The sequence below is a fragment of the Salvia miltiorrhiza genome, chromosome 8 (genome assembly GCF_028751815.1).
Source record: "Salvia miltiorrhiza cultivar Shanhuang (shh) chromosome 8, IMPLAD_Smil_shh, whole genome shotgun sequence".
NCBI classification, from domain to species: domain Eukaryota; kingdom Viridiplantae; phylum Streptophyta; class Magnoliopsida; order Lamiales; family Lamiaceae; genus Salvia; species Salvia miltiorrhiza.
Window position 1 is genome coordinate 9,039,249 of NC_080394.1, and position 13,866 is coordinate 9,053,114.

Here is a 13,866-nt window from a genome sequence, read left to right on the forward strand (position 1 = left end):
TACAAGTAAATCTTGGAATTAATCTGTGGAAACTTCTCTAGTGTAACCTTAATCAAAGCAGATGTCTGCAATAAGTACTTTAAAAAGAATGTTATGCTCTACGGTAAAAGTTGTCCCGATGGTTTCATTCGTGGATCCACAACTCTACCAATTACTTGCAATGAAATATGAGTTGAGCAAAAATTTGCTCAAATGATGAAAATTATTAAGAACTTTGGAATATTCCAAAATTCCAACGCATCTTAGTAAAGCTTTATTATTTTTATCTATTAAGGATAAGTCGAAAAAGTAATAGTCCCCTAACCATTATAAATACTAACTGCAGAATGCAGCCCTTTTGTCCATTGGCAGTGTAGAAAGCATTTTGTTTGTACTATCCGTTGCATTGCATTTCTCCTACAACTGCCATCTTCATCTCTCTCTTTTTTCTTTGTTAGTGTTCATGTAGTGTTTGTTGTATTGGTTTTGATCATATTTCAATTTCCTCTGAAAAGTAGGTGAGAGTAAATATACTAGGATATTGGTTTGTTCATTTTGTACCCACTTCCTTCTAGTTGTTGTATCTTCAACTTTCAGGTTTTATTATTTTATCTTTTGTTATATTGACTCCTGATACTTTATGAAATAAAATCAAGTGAAGAGCACATGTGATTAATATCGCATTCTCATTTTCGAGGATTACAGGTCTGTAAATTCCGTTGCATTTCTCTTAATTCAATGTGACAAGCTTCGCTCAAAAAATAATGGGATCCTAGAGTTAACAATTCAGCTTTGCAAAACACTGAAGCCATAGAATAGTCATATCAGCTTTACAAGACATTGAAAAATAGATTAGCCTATGACTTTCGGAACCCAAAATAAGGGAAATTGAAGAATTCCAAGGCAATATCCACATAATTCTGTACAGAAAAGGCTAAATAATTGATGTTTCTGACAAGGAAAGTGAAGACTCTTTTCTTGAATCTGATTTTCTTTATAGCTTAAAAATGATTCTTAACGCATAGATATGCTGCAAATAAATTTCTTGAAGAGTATACTAACCAAATTACAGTTTAACATTCCAACACATTTTTCACGTGAATAGTAAAAGATTGGCTTCACATCAAAGACGATATCTATGTTTGAGTGAGTCTTAACTATCTGAATTTGGGGCAGTCTTTTCCTTTTCCTTTTCTTGGTGAATGATCTGATGAAGCTCCTCGAAATCCAAATCCGGAACCATGGATTCATCGTTACTTGCATCCACAGGGACGGGAACACAGTCGTCGTCATCAGATGATAGGTGAGGCTGAGCATTTTCATACTTATGAATCAATACCTCAAGTTGATCCAAGTCAATATCCGGAGCCATGCTTTCATCTTTGGGTATTTCATGAATGTCTTCCTCTGCTGGAGGTGCAGTGGGCGGTGGGACACCCCCATTTTCTGGTTGTGGCTCCGCTTCTGCCTTCTTTGCTCGTTTCCACAAGAATACGGCAAGCAGGACTGCTATAAGAAGCAGTGTTATGCCCACAGCTAGGCCGATGATCAAGCCTTTCGAGCTACCACCATCTTTCCGCTCAACATTCAGTTTCGGGTTTCCAGTTACACTGTTTGGGAATTCAATTCAATCTTGTTAAGCATATATATATATGTGCGTGTTTGGTAAGAAATGCAAAGATATTGTACATACTTGTATGCAAGCTTTCTGTTGTTAAGAATGGTGGTCGGTACATCCCCGGAGAAATCATTGTATGCCAGGTTGCTGTACACAAGAATAATGAATTAATGTCAAGAATTAAAGGGCCCCATTTCTTGGTGTAGATTAACTTACAGTGTCCTCAGATTTGGTAGTTGGCCAAGGAAATCTGGGATTTCTCCACTAAGATCGTTGTTGCTCAAATCTCTGCAAACAAACAATCACAATCACAATCACAATCACGCACAACAATATGGAAAAGAGTTGGATGATTTACATGTTAACAAGGGCTTGCATTTGGCTGAAATTAGTGAGACTGCCATTGAGTTGGTATCCTGAGAGATATCTGCAACACAAATATTTTAAAGTTGATAGCTTAGTAACTAATGCATGAGAAGCAGAGAGCATACAAAGAGGTGACTCTGGGTGGAGTCGTGGCGGAGCAGCCCAACCACTGCCAGACGGTGTCAGCGGGGAGGCAGGGCTCCCCACTCCATCCCTTGAGTGGATCATACGTGTTGGTGAAGCTCATCAACCCATTCACTGCTCCAAAATTCATTCATCATCATGTTCATGTTAAGGTAAGGTATATAGTACTATGTAAGTTTGAATCTTACAGTCAGTTTGGTTAGTTCCTGTTTTGATAAGGGGATCAGTGGCGGTATATATCTCGATGGCGCTGATGATTGGGGGCAGCGTGGACTGCGCCGTGGGCCGCAGCTCAATGCTCAAGTTGGTGCCCGACGATATCTGCACAAAATTGGATTGCGTAGTGCACGAGTAGTCGGAGGGGGTGATGGTCGCCGCGTAGCTTCCAGCTTCGTACATTTCAAAGGATCTGATGTCTGAGTATCCGGCCGCCGTTACTGTGAAATAGGCCTCGATGAAGATAGGAGTGGCGCTCTTCACCGCCCCAAAATTCAGCCACAGCGAGGTTGCATTGTCTGGACTCTCTACGGCATCTTCAATGGCAGATGATGGAACATTTTCATCACAGTAGGAGACACTACCGCCACTCGTGTTGACGGCGTTTGCTACAGAGGTGGCCTCCCATATCCTGTTGTAGTCGTCTCCCCCGATGTACCCGAACACCTCGGTGTTGGAGCCATAGGCGTAGCGGTAGGTGGTGAGCCACCCCAAATCCCGGCTCAAACCAGTATACATGTCATAAGAGATAGGCCATGCTTCGAGCGTAGAAATGAAGGGGAACTCATCTTTGTGTGTTGTTGCTAAGCATACACTGATGTTAGGTTTGTGAGTCCAGTAGAGGATCTCGTAGAAAGCGTAGTCTGTAGGAGTGGTTACGACAGTGGTCCATTTGTTGCCATCAATCTCGAGATCAAAAGTGGGAGGCCTCGACTGGCCATCGTAATTTGCATACAAGAAGGCAGCTCTGATGAAATATCCGTTGTCGCTGCTTCTTGGCAGTGTGTAGCAGTTCTTGTTCTGGTCCGTGAAGGCGCGGAGAGTCTGAAAAGTGACGAGGTCGATGAGGGTGTTGTCGGGGACCAAGTGGTTCGTCCCCGACTTGATGAAGGCCTCATCTGTGTCCCAGATGAGACCGAATGTCGCGGTGCTTTTGTTCGACCCGCAGTCGATTCCTATCCATGAATCTGGTTGGCCTGAAATCGGAATCGGAATCTTTGATCCATCTCATATCATTTTTGGATGCAAGAATCTTGTAAGAAAGTTGGTTACCTTGTGCGGAGAGGGTGAGGTTGAAGAGCAACGTCGCCACAACGAAAAGGATTACTGACTTGTGCATTGGAGTTTGTTTTTGTCATTCAATTTCTGGAAAATGAAATACATTTGAAGGAGTTAAGACATATGATTGATTTTCCAAGTAGCTTGAGACAAAGACGAGAGACGTTGAGTTATATTTTATGAGATACACAACAAAAAGGAAGTTCCCATTGTGGCAATGACAGATTGTTTGGTTTGCTCCAATGTGTGTGAGCAAGACAATTGCATAAGGTTACAAACAAGCTAAATATATAATTAATGGAAAACAAAGATATTGTGAGCATTACAAGAATCATAGACTGCCGATCATTTTATAGTTTTTTTTTTTTTGAAAGAATCACTGGACGAGTTCTGTATTTTTCTATATACCTTGATTGGATACAAATCTCAATACAATTCTTGTAAGTAGGTTTCGTTGCAAATTGTAGTCCAATCAAATCTTTAAGAATGAGCTTAGTTCATACTTGACTGTTCCAATTATAAGAGAAGTTTTAACTCGTTGTTTCTCTCTGTAGTAGCATTACCTTTTTATTTTGGGTTTTGCCGTTATTATTTTATTAGTTTCAGTATCAGCGTAGTAACTTCAACAGATAAGCTTAGTTGAATGTTCTTTGATTTAAACAATAAATAGAGAAACCTTAACATTTTCCTTTTTAGTTTGTCACATTTATAATGATATTTTTTTAAAATAATATATAGACTATATCTTCTTTATGCACATTAAATAAATGGTTTCTATAAAAGTTAATATACCCGTTAATAAGGATCAAATAAGACTGAATATAAAAGTAGGCCTTATTAAACCGAAATATTGGATCAAGAACTTAATGAAACAAAAGATAAAAGTACAAGGAGCTAATGATGTGTTTTACAATTTTACTCATTATATACTTCCTCTGTCTATAAGAAAAGGTCATACTTATCCTTTTTTTATGTTCATAAAAAAGAGTTTTATTTCACCTTTTAAATCATCACATCATACATTTTCTCTTATATTTAACTATAAATTATACTTTTATTCTATTTCTTATTTAATAATATATTTTAATTTTAATTTTTCATATTAACACTTATTTTATAAATTATACCTTTATTCTTTTTACAACAATTTAATTAAAACCCGTATTCACCTTTGAATAAAACTTTTTTCGTGGACTGTGAGAATATTTGTTCCAAGTGCTTATCAAATAACCAATTACTTTGATTTGTGAAATAATTAGTCTACCTCGTATGACTCAGTAATAGATGACTCAGTAATAGGCGCACACTAGGACATTATACTCAATTAACAATAATGTCATAGTCATACTCATACTGCTTAAAAAACAGGATTTTGACAAATAAAATCCGGACCTATTTCCAAACCCATTACACAATAAGCCAGCAATTTTGTAATTTACTTGAATTAAAATTTGATGTTGTAATTTACTCAAAATAAAAGTTGAGGCAAATAACTTTCTATGCTATTAATAATACTTTTTTCTATATAAAAGGTAAATACTCTTCAGAGAAAAAGTAACACTTATAAGTAATATCTCTGAAATACTACAAAGAAACAAGGGGGGGGGGGGGGGAACCAGCATTTTGCCTGTAAGGGAAAACCGAACCTACGCCAGTCAGGATTTCGTAACTAAGCTCTTCAACGCCGGCATCAAACCCTCGAGGAGCTCCCTCTGGCTCAATATTCTGTCCGACGTACAGTCTTCTTCCTGAAGAATGCAGCAAGCTATATCACTCAACATACGACTTACCCGAACTGAATCATCGTCAACATCTAATATTGACCACGTATTCAGGAATACCCAAAAAGAGAAAAACAATTACATGAGGACGAAACTCACATTGCCAGTTGCCGAGGACATTAGAGATAGAAGGGTCACAGCTGCTTTTTGATAATCTGATAAGGTCTTGAATGCTAAATCATCCAGTTTATCCTATAAAGATTGAAGCAATATAGTAAGGCACCAGCCACCAGGTCTCCATTTTTAAAATCATGCCATGAAAAGTATTCCGGAAAATAAATCAAGTAATTAGTTTTATATAGCCTGCACTGCAATCAGATGAAGGATATTTATGCATCTTCGTCACCAGAAGGATGGTAGGACATATGAGGATACTTAAAATATTATAGTGATGGATGTTTCTTTCTCTCTAAATAATCGTGAGACAAGTTCCTGATGTACTGCTGCCTCCATATGTGACATCACTGACATGCCAAGTCCTCCATTTTGTTTAACTATTTGAAAGATCGTGGTATAATGAAATTAAATGATCTCACCTTTAATCGAGCCACGGCGACTGAAATTGCCCTGCCAGGAGCTTGAAGAGCTTTTCCATGTATCTGCATAGCATTTATAACGATTAAAATTTCAGGATGCAGAGAATAGTGATTTCAAATTTAGTCGACTGATGCACCTGTACTTCAGTGAAAAACAAAGCTGACCTGAACATATAGTAAAGAAACAACTTTCGCCAGAAGGGCGACAGGATCGGATTCAGCAGAAACTTGAGATGTCAAATCCTGAGAATCTCAGAAAATAGGGTCGTTTTTTCAATAGAATAGAACCGAAATATACAGCAACCAGTTGTCCAACTATTCACAAGAAATCCCATACTATCTAGACCTTATGACAGAGACGAGGAAATTTACCAACTATTTGCTCTAGAACTTAATCTCAGAAACATAATCAAATGATAAGTACGAACAAATTCACTTATATGCTTGGATGTTCCGTCTGATAACACTCACCATGCGCGCGCGCACCCTTTTAACATTGAGAAAAAAATTCGTTACAGGCAAAGCTCTTAAAATAATCAGACATGTGGCCTTACCTTTCTATAGGAATGCAGAAGAGTCCTCTCCAACTTCTTATCAAGTTTCTTGAATATTAAACCACTGCCAAATATGGGAAGAGAATTAAAATTTTGAATCATGATACCAATACTTGAAAACCAACACTGCATAAGCATCTTCTTTACCTTTCCTCTATTAATTCTCTTGCTGCACTTATGAATGATTCCACCAACTGTCATTATAAAAATTATATACACATCAGTTAAAGAACTCAAGAAATATTCAGGCAATCAATTAGGGGTACATATAACTATATAAATACAAAAGGGACATCACTAACCTTCCCCTCTAAAGTTTCAACCAGCTCAATGGCTTTGTCTGATAAAGACACAGGCAAACCCTTCGCCTGTGAACAAAATTATAAGAATCAGATGTCCGGTTTTTGAATGGGGAAAAGTAAGCATAGTCTGTTCTAAGAGATTTACCAGGGCAATTCTATCTGCATAGCTCATTGCCACAGGTTCAGGAATTTGAGATCCCTCAAGTTGAAGTCCATTCTGCAATTTGTTGTGCTTGTCCTGCACACCCAACTCGAGTATTAAAGCCCGAGTGACAACCATTTCATGCTCCAAAGGTTAAAAAAAGTGAATAGTCAGCATTACCAAAGAAACTAAGAGAGTGTCCACAATTGGGGTGGCTGCAGTCCGTAACAAGTGTTTATGTAAGAGAACCTATCATTGCAAAGGAAAGAGGCTTGTTTATGTGTCCTGGTAGTATCAGTTACCATTAAAATTGAGAAGAGAACTTACAGCATTTGGCGGGTCATCTTCGAACAAATCTAGTGCTTTTTCATATAATTGAATATTTAAGAATGCCTGGGGCAAAGGATATAACAAGTTAAATATCATTTTAAGAACATTATAGAAACAGTGTATCTCCAATTATCAGATTAAATTTTCAGCAATAAAAAATCAAACATGAACGAAGAATAGCATATCGGTACTGCATAAATCATGCAAACTTCAGGAACATTTCATCAGATCAACAAGACATTTAGGCACAAATGGTTAAACCTGGAAGCATGGATTCTGCATGCTATCATGTAAATTACAACATTATCGTCCCAAATCCAGACACTTCAGGATATACAAGGATCATACATGTCATGGATCCAAAGAAACAAAAAGTATAGCTGTCACTACCTCATCAAGCTTACGCTGTAAATCATCAAGAAGCTGTTTCATTTGCTGAGCATTCTCCGTAAAAGCAGCCTTTCTTCTTTCCATCCATGAATTTAGGAGCATAGGTCTCAAATAGTGGGCCAGAGGTGCAAGAACAGTCTCAGGATCATCCAAACCTACTTTTAAAATGTCAGATCCACTATAAATGAAATAATGATTTCAAATAGGAAGAGACCAAGATGAGATCACCTTGCTCCTCCAAATCTGGGATCATTGACATTATCTTCTGAATTAATGATTTTTCTGATAGAAAGCTAGGTTGGTCCAACCTCTCAGTATCTTTTTTGGCACCTGACTTTGGATCTGAAACCTGTGCATTTGGGTTAACCTTTCCCTTTCTCTGTTTTTTCTTAGTTGATTCTTGTAACTCCATACCACTTTCAGCATTCCCGGCTTTCATATTCCCAGCTGCTTTTCCCTTTTTCTTCTTAGATCCTTTTTCTGAAGCTGATTTACCTATGCCACTTTGATTATCATATTCATCTTGGTCAGCTATGTTGCTGCTGTCATCATGTCCCTGCCTGGCATCTTTGGTGATATGTGAAATGTCAGTTGACCCAAAAGCAATATCCCCAGCAAGACTAATGCTCTCCATCTCTTTCTGAATACTATCAAACAAATGCTGCAATAGATTGAAATCAAAGCATGAATTAAATAGGTATCACTGGAGCGACAATAGTGATGCTACAGTACAATCTTTCCCAATTCCTTATGGCTGCATAATCCATTTTATTCAGTAACTTCACATGAGAATGGCAGTATAGAAAAATCTATAAATACTTTAAAACGTGCATGAAGGAAAAGTGTAGGGACATTTCACGAAGTGCTACAAATATTTGTCCAAGTCAATTACTCCCTCCGTCCCACCTCACTTGGCCTAGTTCTTTTTGGCACTGTTATTAAGGAGAGTAAGATTGTAGCGTAAAATAAAGTATGTGGGCCCATATTTACTGTAGTGCAAATTTATTACTCAAAAAGGAAACAGGCCAAGTCGGGTGGGACAGCACGAAAAGGAAACTACGCCAAGTGAAGTGGGATGGAGGGAGTATATGTTTTTGGTTTTTAATAATATTATCTTGAGGTGAATTCAAAGAATAAAGATCCAGAGGTAGAGGTCATCTTCTTATTGTAGTGCAAATTTATTACTCAAAAAGGAAACAGGCCAAGTCGGGTGGGACAGCACGAAAAGGAAACTAGGCCAAGTGAAGTGGGATGGAGGGAGTATATGTTTTTGGTTTTTAATAATATTATCTTGAGGTGAATTCAAAGAATAAAGATCCAGAGGTAGAGGTCATCTTCTTCTTTTCAGTTCTATCTCAGATCCTATCATGTGCAAAATATTGGTAGTATTATGTAGGAATACCTAGTTATATACAACTTATTGAGTAAAAAAGTCCATATCAATAACCTAGTCCAATCCTAAGATTCACAAACAGGATAGATCGTGATAATGTTCCATCAAGAAACATCTAGAACCTATCTGGTGTTCTATGTAATGTATGTAATACATACTGTTGCATAAAATTTAGGTGCATAAACCCACTAATAAGAGGCTAACCAAATAAGTGCCTTCCTTTTTTGCATCAAAAGGTTATGAGGGACACTAGGATAATTGTAATCTAGGTCATTGGGTCTAGAGAATCCAATTCTGGGAAGAACTTGAAAATTTACTTGAGGTAACTGCGCCCTGCCCAAGAACACTGAATTGGTTACAACAATATTCACAGGGTACCCGGCCCCAATAGAATTCTTACAGGAATATGCTGTTAATCTCAGGAAAATACAAAAATCTATTGTGGAAGGTTAAGTAAAATTTTCCCCCAGCTTACCCACTTGAAAGAGAAAAAATTAAGTGAAAATAAAAGAAGAGAAAAAGACCAGAGATAAACTAATAGTGCCCAAGAACCTAACCTAATTTTGTTCGACACGGAAGTGCTTAACCTGGTATCCTCCAGTGTGAAACTAATTGATTCCTCGAACCACTAAGCAGCCACATGACCCATGCTTATGAAGATGTTAATCGATTCATGGAGATATACATTGAATTAAGAACTCTGACCACATAAACAGAGGTCAGGTGACAAAGCATGAAATTATTGTACATAAGCTGGAGCATCCTTTAATTACATAGAACGTACAAATGAAACAAGTATCAGTTATAGGAAAATCTATTGTAAGAATCGGATAAGAACCCTGAGAAATCTTTGAGAAGTTGAATTTTTACTATTGATGAGAGTCATGAGACATATTCCAAGGAATTTAAATACTTACCTTCACAAAAGTATCGCTTAAAATATATGATTCCCCCAGAATATGTGCTTTGCCAGACTGATAGAGAAGACAAGCTCATCAGAGAAGTAGAATAAAATCATGCACCAAGAGTAGCAGGTAATAGTGAATGTGTAGCAATAAATCACCTTCAGAGCTCTTTGAACAGTTGGGCAAAATGAAAGAACCTTAGATGCATCTTGGGATGTAAAGGATGTGGGTAAAATTGTAAGTGAAACTATCCTGCCAGGTGCGGGGAAGAGGAAGCAGAAATTAGCATAATCGAAACTAGAGAGGGAGGTAAAAACATGCATCAGAGAAGCAAAAAATGGAAAGGATAACCAAAATGACATACTGAAGGGAATAGTACCAGCACATGAAATGTAATCCCTTTTGAATGATTATTTGAACTCTTGAAGTTGAAGTAATAATTTATGATTATTCATTTATATAAGTATGTTATGCACTCAAAATAGTACATAAAAGAACATTAGAATGGTTCATCCCTTCCACACTCATAGCATGTTTACATGAAGAAATTGATGAATGTCACAATTTCTCAATATATTAGTAAATTTTCAAAAATAAAAACAAAATATTAAATCATCACGGTTTTGCCTTGAACAATATTCTATGGGTTCCAATCATCAGCATAGATAATGGCCCCTGACAAAATCTGCAGATAGCTGCAAAAATAAATTTATGGATCTTTTAAAATAACCAGCTTATACCCTAAATCATAACCATGAAAGGAAGATAAAATTGTGCGGCATCCGGAACTAATCAAGCTTCTTACAAAAGGCTAACCAATTTATGTATTAAAAGTCTTACAATATGGGGTGCCAGAATTTGCAAATTGAGAATAAGAGTTTCCTGTCACATGTGGTTGTGATGCAGGTAGCATTAATGTGGATTGTGTTTCTAGTAGCTCCAGTTCTAATCTTTAAAAGCACTAGCTGCATAAATGGAGGCTCCCTTTGGTGCTCTAACTCAATATGGAGCCATTATTATGGGGAAATCTAGGAAAACCTGATTGCTAGAATTTATAGACATTTGAATATGGAATTCAAGTTACTATATGCTGATTGTCCCGCATTCAAGGACGAAGATCAGAGGAATGCCAAAGGGATATCAAATCTGAAGAAGCATAACTTTCAGATTTACTAGAACTTCAGTTGAGGTAGATTTCCAATCTTACCATGATCTGAAGAACGGTTCAAATCTCAATTTAAAGTTTTTAATCAAAGAGTCAAATTCTTCCAGCCACATACTAGTTTCAATCTCCAACATCATCCATTGGCACAGAGTCATACTTTCAATGACATGGAAGGTGCATAGAGAAGCAGGGGTAGTTCATGACTCGCACAAGTCCAATCTTGGTGTACATCTAAAGAAGTTAAGATCAAACCAACGGCATCTTAAACTAAAGTCAAATGTTCAGACTGAAATCCTATACTAGCCAATGATGTGAAGAACAGACTTCTAAGTTTTCAACTTTTTCTTCAGAGAGTCAACATTTTCAGCCCTACAAGTTCCTCCAAGATCAGCCACCCTCATTGATGAGCACAGGAGAATGATAATGCACACACAAGGAAATAAAAGGAGAATTCTTGAGTCAAGTCAATCAAGTTTTGGGAGCCCCTAGTGAAGTTAAGATGAAATTTAAGAATTTTTATAGTTCAATAAGCAGCTGGAAAAATGGACCATTGACAGTTAGAGGGTAGTTCAGTAGTTCCATAGTCGTAGCATCTCTAAGTTACTTATTTCATGCAGCACCAATTCAACCAGAGAATTGGTTATGGAGAACATTTATTGATAGCATGTCTATATAGCCCTTTCTAACACCTGCACTATAGTTGTTTATGGTGAAGTGAGTGAGCTTATTAAATTTGAGCATAGGTTGCTCAAGGTTGGTTTAGCTTCGTAGAGAACTTGGACTTACTAGTAATTGCACAATGCAACTCTTTCTTATTAAGTGAAATCAAATCCTGGTCAAGAAACAAAATTTAACAGTCATATTAGTCCAGGTCTGTCTATTCCATCTAGCCAGAGTGTCAGCTTGACAAGGCTTTGGTTGCTCAAGCTCGCCCGAGACGAGGATCTCCCTGTTTCAAACAATGTTCTACTCATGACAAGAGCAATGGTCGTAATATTTGACTAACAAGCAAAGCATCTACATTTTTCATGGTGTGAAAAATCTGGACCCACTACAATCATCAGTAGTAACTGAATGGGCATTTGAATATAGAACTCACCAGCTGCCACATTCAACAGCATCATCCACAGAAGTGTCCAGCATTTCAATCAGTGAACTATGAACAAAGACAGTATCAAGAGCCTTGCCTTCGGGATATCTGGACTATATTGATTATTCAGAGAAAATAACATAATTAGTTCACCTAAAAGGGATCAAATTGTGTACTCAGAATATATTCTATTTTGTTTGTGTCAAGAAAACCCAGAGAAGAGAGTAAAAAAATCAAATAGATTAAGATACCTGCAGAAACTGAATAGGTTGTGGTATTCCAAGTTTGCGAAGAGTTTCATAGCTTATGAAGGAATTCTGCAGCACAAAGAACAATAATGCACAACACCCAATTAATTGTTCAACTTTTACACTACTTTTCTTGATAAAAGCACTGTATTTGTATAATAGCATCCATGTCGAGAGAACGAAAGGAGAAGTTCTCAACCTGAGAAAAGAAAGAGTCCACACATTCTTTTTGAGCCATGGCAAATACCTGTCAAATGGAAGACATCATATATCTCGATCTAAAAGAATGTAACTTCTTTTAACTAGAAAATTATTGTATGAATTATGTACAGGGGGATTGTGTCAATACTTTTAACTAGAGACGGTAATGAACACATCAGAATTTTCATTAAACAGAATTCAAATTTATACTACATAATCAACAATCAAAACCTTGATCAACCTTTATACCAAAGTTGAAGAATATGATTATTTATAAAAAAGAATCGTCTCACATACAGAAGGTGTCCAGTGTACTCCAGCGCGAAGTGAGCCAAGAATCTCTCCTCCTTTAACCAAACCATTAAATAATGACTGGAAAAAACCACTCTCAACCGCCACTCCACTAAACCCATCCATATCTTGCAAAAGAACCTGCAATGAGCTCCACCATGCCGACATATTCCTAGGAACAGCAATCCCTCTTGCTGCTCCACGCACCATTGCATTCACACGTGCAACATATGCTGGTGTATACAGTTGTCCACCCTCAAGCCGACCCTTGATCTATTCAAAGCACAGTCCAAATAAACAAGTCAACAATTTTCCTAACAAGTAAAATTTAAAACCAAGAACTTATACAAGCACAATACCAATGTCCCAATGCGAGGTTCTAGAACAGAGACAATCAATTCGGAGCCCACTTGCAGCTGTGCCGCAATCTCCGCCAACGAAATTTGGCTGCATTCCTGGAGTCTTTCATTGATTTCCTCGGAAACTGTGTCCCAATAAGAACTCGAAACTATCTCGCCATTAATCAACATAAGCGAAGAGTCATTCGACACAACGTGTTGCGATTGCTTTTCGACATGATACAAATCTACCCCTATGGTATCCGCCAAATCAATCAAGGATACTCGACCTCTCTTATTTATTTCAGAAACAATTTCACTAATCAATTGCTCCTATCGAAGCCAAAACCCCAGACATGCAGATCAAAAGAATAAATTACAGTTTGAAGAGAGCAGAATCAAGGACTAAACATATTAAAAATAGAACTGATAACTAAAATTAATTACCTGAGTGATGTATTCTTTGCCGGAGGAGGTGTGGAGAAGTTCGAAGTCGATGATTTCGAGTTCCTGGAGTTTCTGAACCAATTCGACGACGTTTCGTTCGGATAAACGGATGCTGGATTTCGCCTGCTGTGCGAACTCGAATTGCCTCTGCAGTTCCAGAAGTTCCTCATCCATGGCAGCGGCGGCGGAGGTGTGTGAGTCTTGACTTCCGGTGGTGATCGTTGGGGTATAACGGAGGAAATGTGCTGTTCAGTTCAGTTTTACTGTAGGCCCTTTTTCTTAATTAGATTTAGTGGCAACTAAATGGAGTGTATTTTTTTTGCTTTTCTTCTTTTACGAATAACAAATGACGGGTTTCTGTTAATTTTAAT

General features: G+C 37.5%; 2 protein-coding genes across 3 annotated transcripts; both read right to left on the reverse strand.

The window, feature by feature from the left end:
- Window positions 1–35: 35 nt before the first annotated feature.
- Window positions 36–4,048, reverse strand: LOC131000730 (probable LRR receptor-like serine/threonine-protein kinase At1g05700). Its single transcript, XM_057926777.1, has 7 exons — window positions 3,377–4,048; window positions 2,296–3,300; window positions 2,089–2,221; window positions 1,956–2,024; window positions 1,814–1,885; window positions 1,673–1,744; window positions 36–1,589 (listed from the first exon to the last, which is right to left on the reverse strand). Exons 1-7 carry the CDS (start codon window positions 3,441–3,443, stop codon window positions 1,133–1,135), a joined length of 1,875 nt encoding a protein of 624 aa, XP_057782760.1. The 5' UTR covers window positions 3,444–4,048; the 3' UTR covers window positions 36–1,132.
- Window positions 4,049–4,876: 828 nt separating this feature from the next.
- Window positions 4,877–13,843, reverse strand: LOC131000731 (E3 UFM1-protein ligase 1 homolog). 2 transcript variants are annotated; one of them, XM_057926779.1, is made up of 21 exons: window positions 13,496–13,825; window positions 13,070–13,381; window positions 12,717–12,983; window positions 12,418–12,465; window positions 12,222–12,287; window positions 11,980–12,083; window positions 9,874–9,967; window positions 9,728–9,784; window positions 7,646–8,078; window positions 7,418–7,572; window positions 7,025–7,090; window positions 6,878–6,946; window positions 6,701–6,793; window positions 6,556–6,621; window positions 6,401–6,447; window positions 6,254–6,317; window positions 5,865–5,942; window positions 5,700–5,762; window positions 5,263–5,355; window positions 5,005–5,130; window positions 4,877–4,935 (listed from the first exon to the last, which is right to left on the reverse strand). In XM_057926779.1, exons 1-20 carry the CDS (start codon window positions 13,667–13,669, stop codon window positions 5,038–5,040), a joined length of 2,442 nt encoding a protein of 813 aa, XP_057782762.1. In that variant the 5' UTR covers window positions 13,670–13,825; the 3' UTR covers window positions 4,877–4,935; window positions 5,005–5,037. The 2 variants fall into 2 exon arrangements, with proteins under 2 accessions (XP_057782762.1, XP_057782761.1); XM_057926778.1 differs by having other exon boundaries at window positions 4,877–5,130; window positions 13,496–13,843.
- Between the last annotated feature and the right edge of the window lie 23 nt (window positions 13,844–13,866).

Bases quoted from the DNA above. Each gene is read 5' to 3' on its own strand.
- LOC131000730 (XM_057926777.1), bottom strand. From the start codon at position 3,443: ATGCACAAGTCAGTAATCCTTTTCGTTGTGGCGACGTTGCTCTTCAAC. The intron at 2,025-2,088 runs GTATGCTCTCTG...TTTGTGTTGCAG, and splicing joins CCACCCAGAGTCACCTCTTT to ATATCTCTCAGGATACCAAC. The intron at 1,745-1,813 runs GTAAGTTAATCT...TCTTGTGTACAG, and splicing joins CTACCAAATCTGAGGACACT to CAACCTGGCATACAATGATT.
- LOC131000731 (XM_057926778.1), bottom strand. From the start codon at position 13,669: ATGGATGAGGAACTTCTGGAACTGCAGAGGCAATTCGAGTTCGCACAG. The intron at 9,968-11,979 runs GTGAGTTCTATA...CGCACCTGGCAG, and splicing joins GCTGTTGAATGTGGCAGCTG to GATAGTTTCACTTACAATTT. The intron at 6,794-6,877 runs GTAATGCTGACT...TTGGGTGTGCAG, and splicing joins ACACTCTCTTAGTTTCTTTG to GACAAGCACAACAAATTGCA.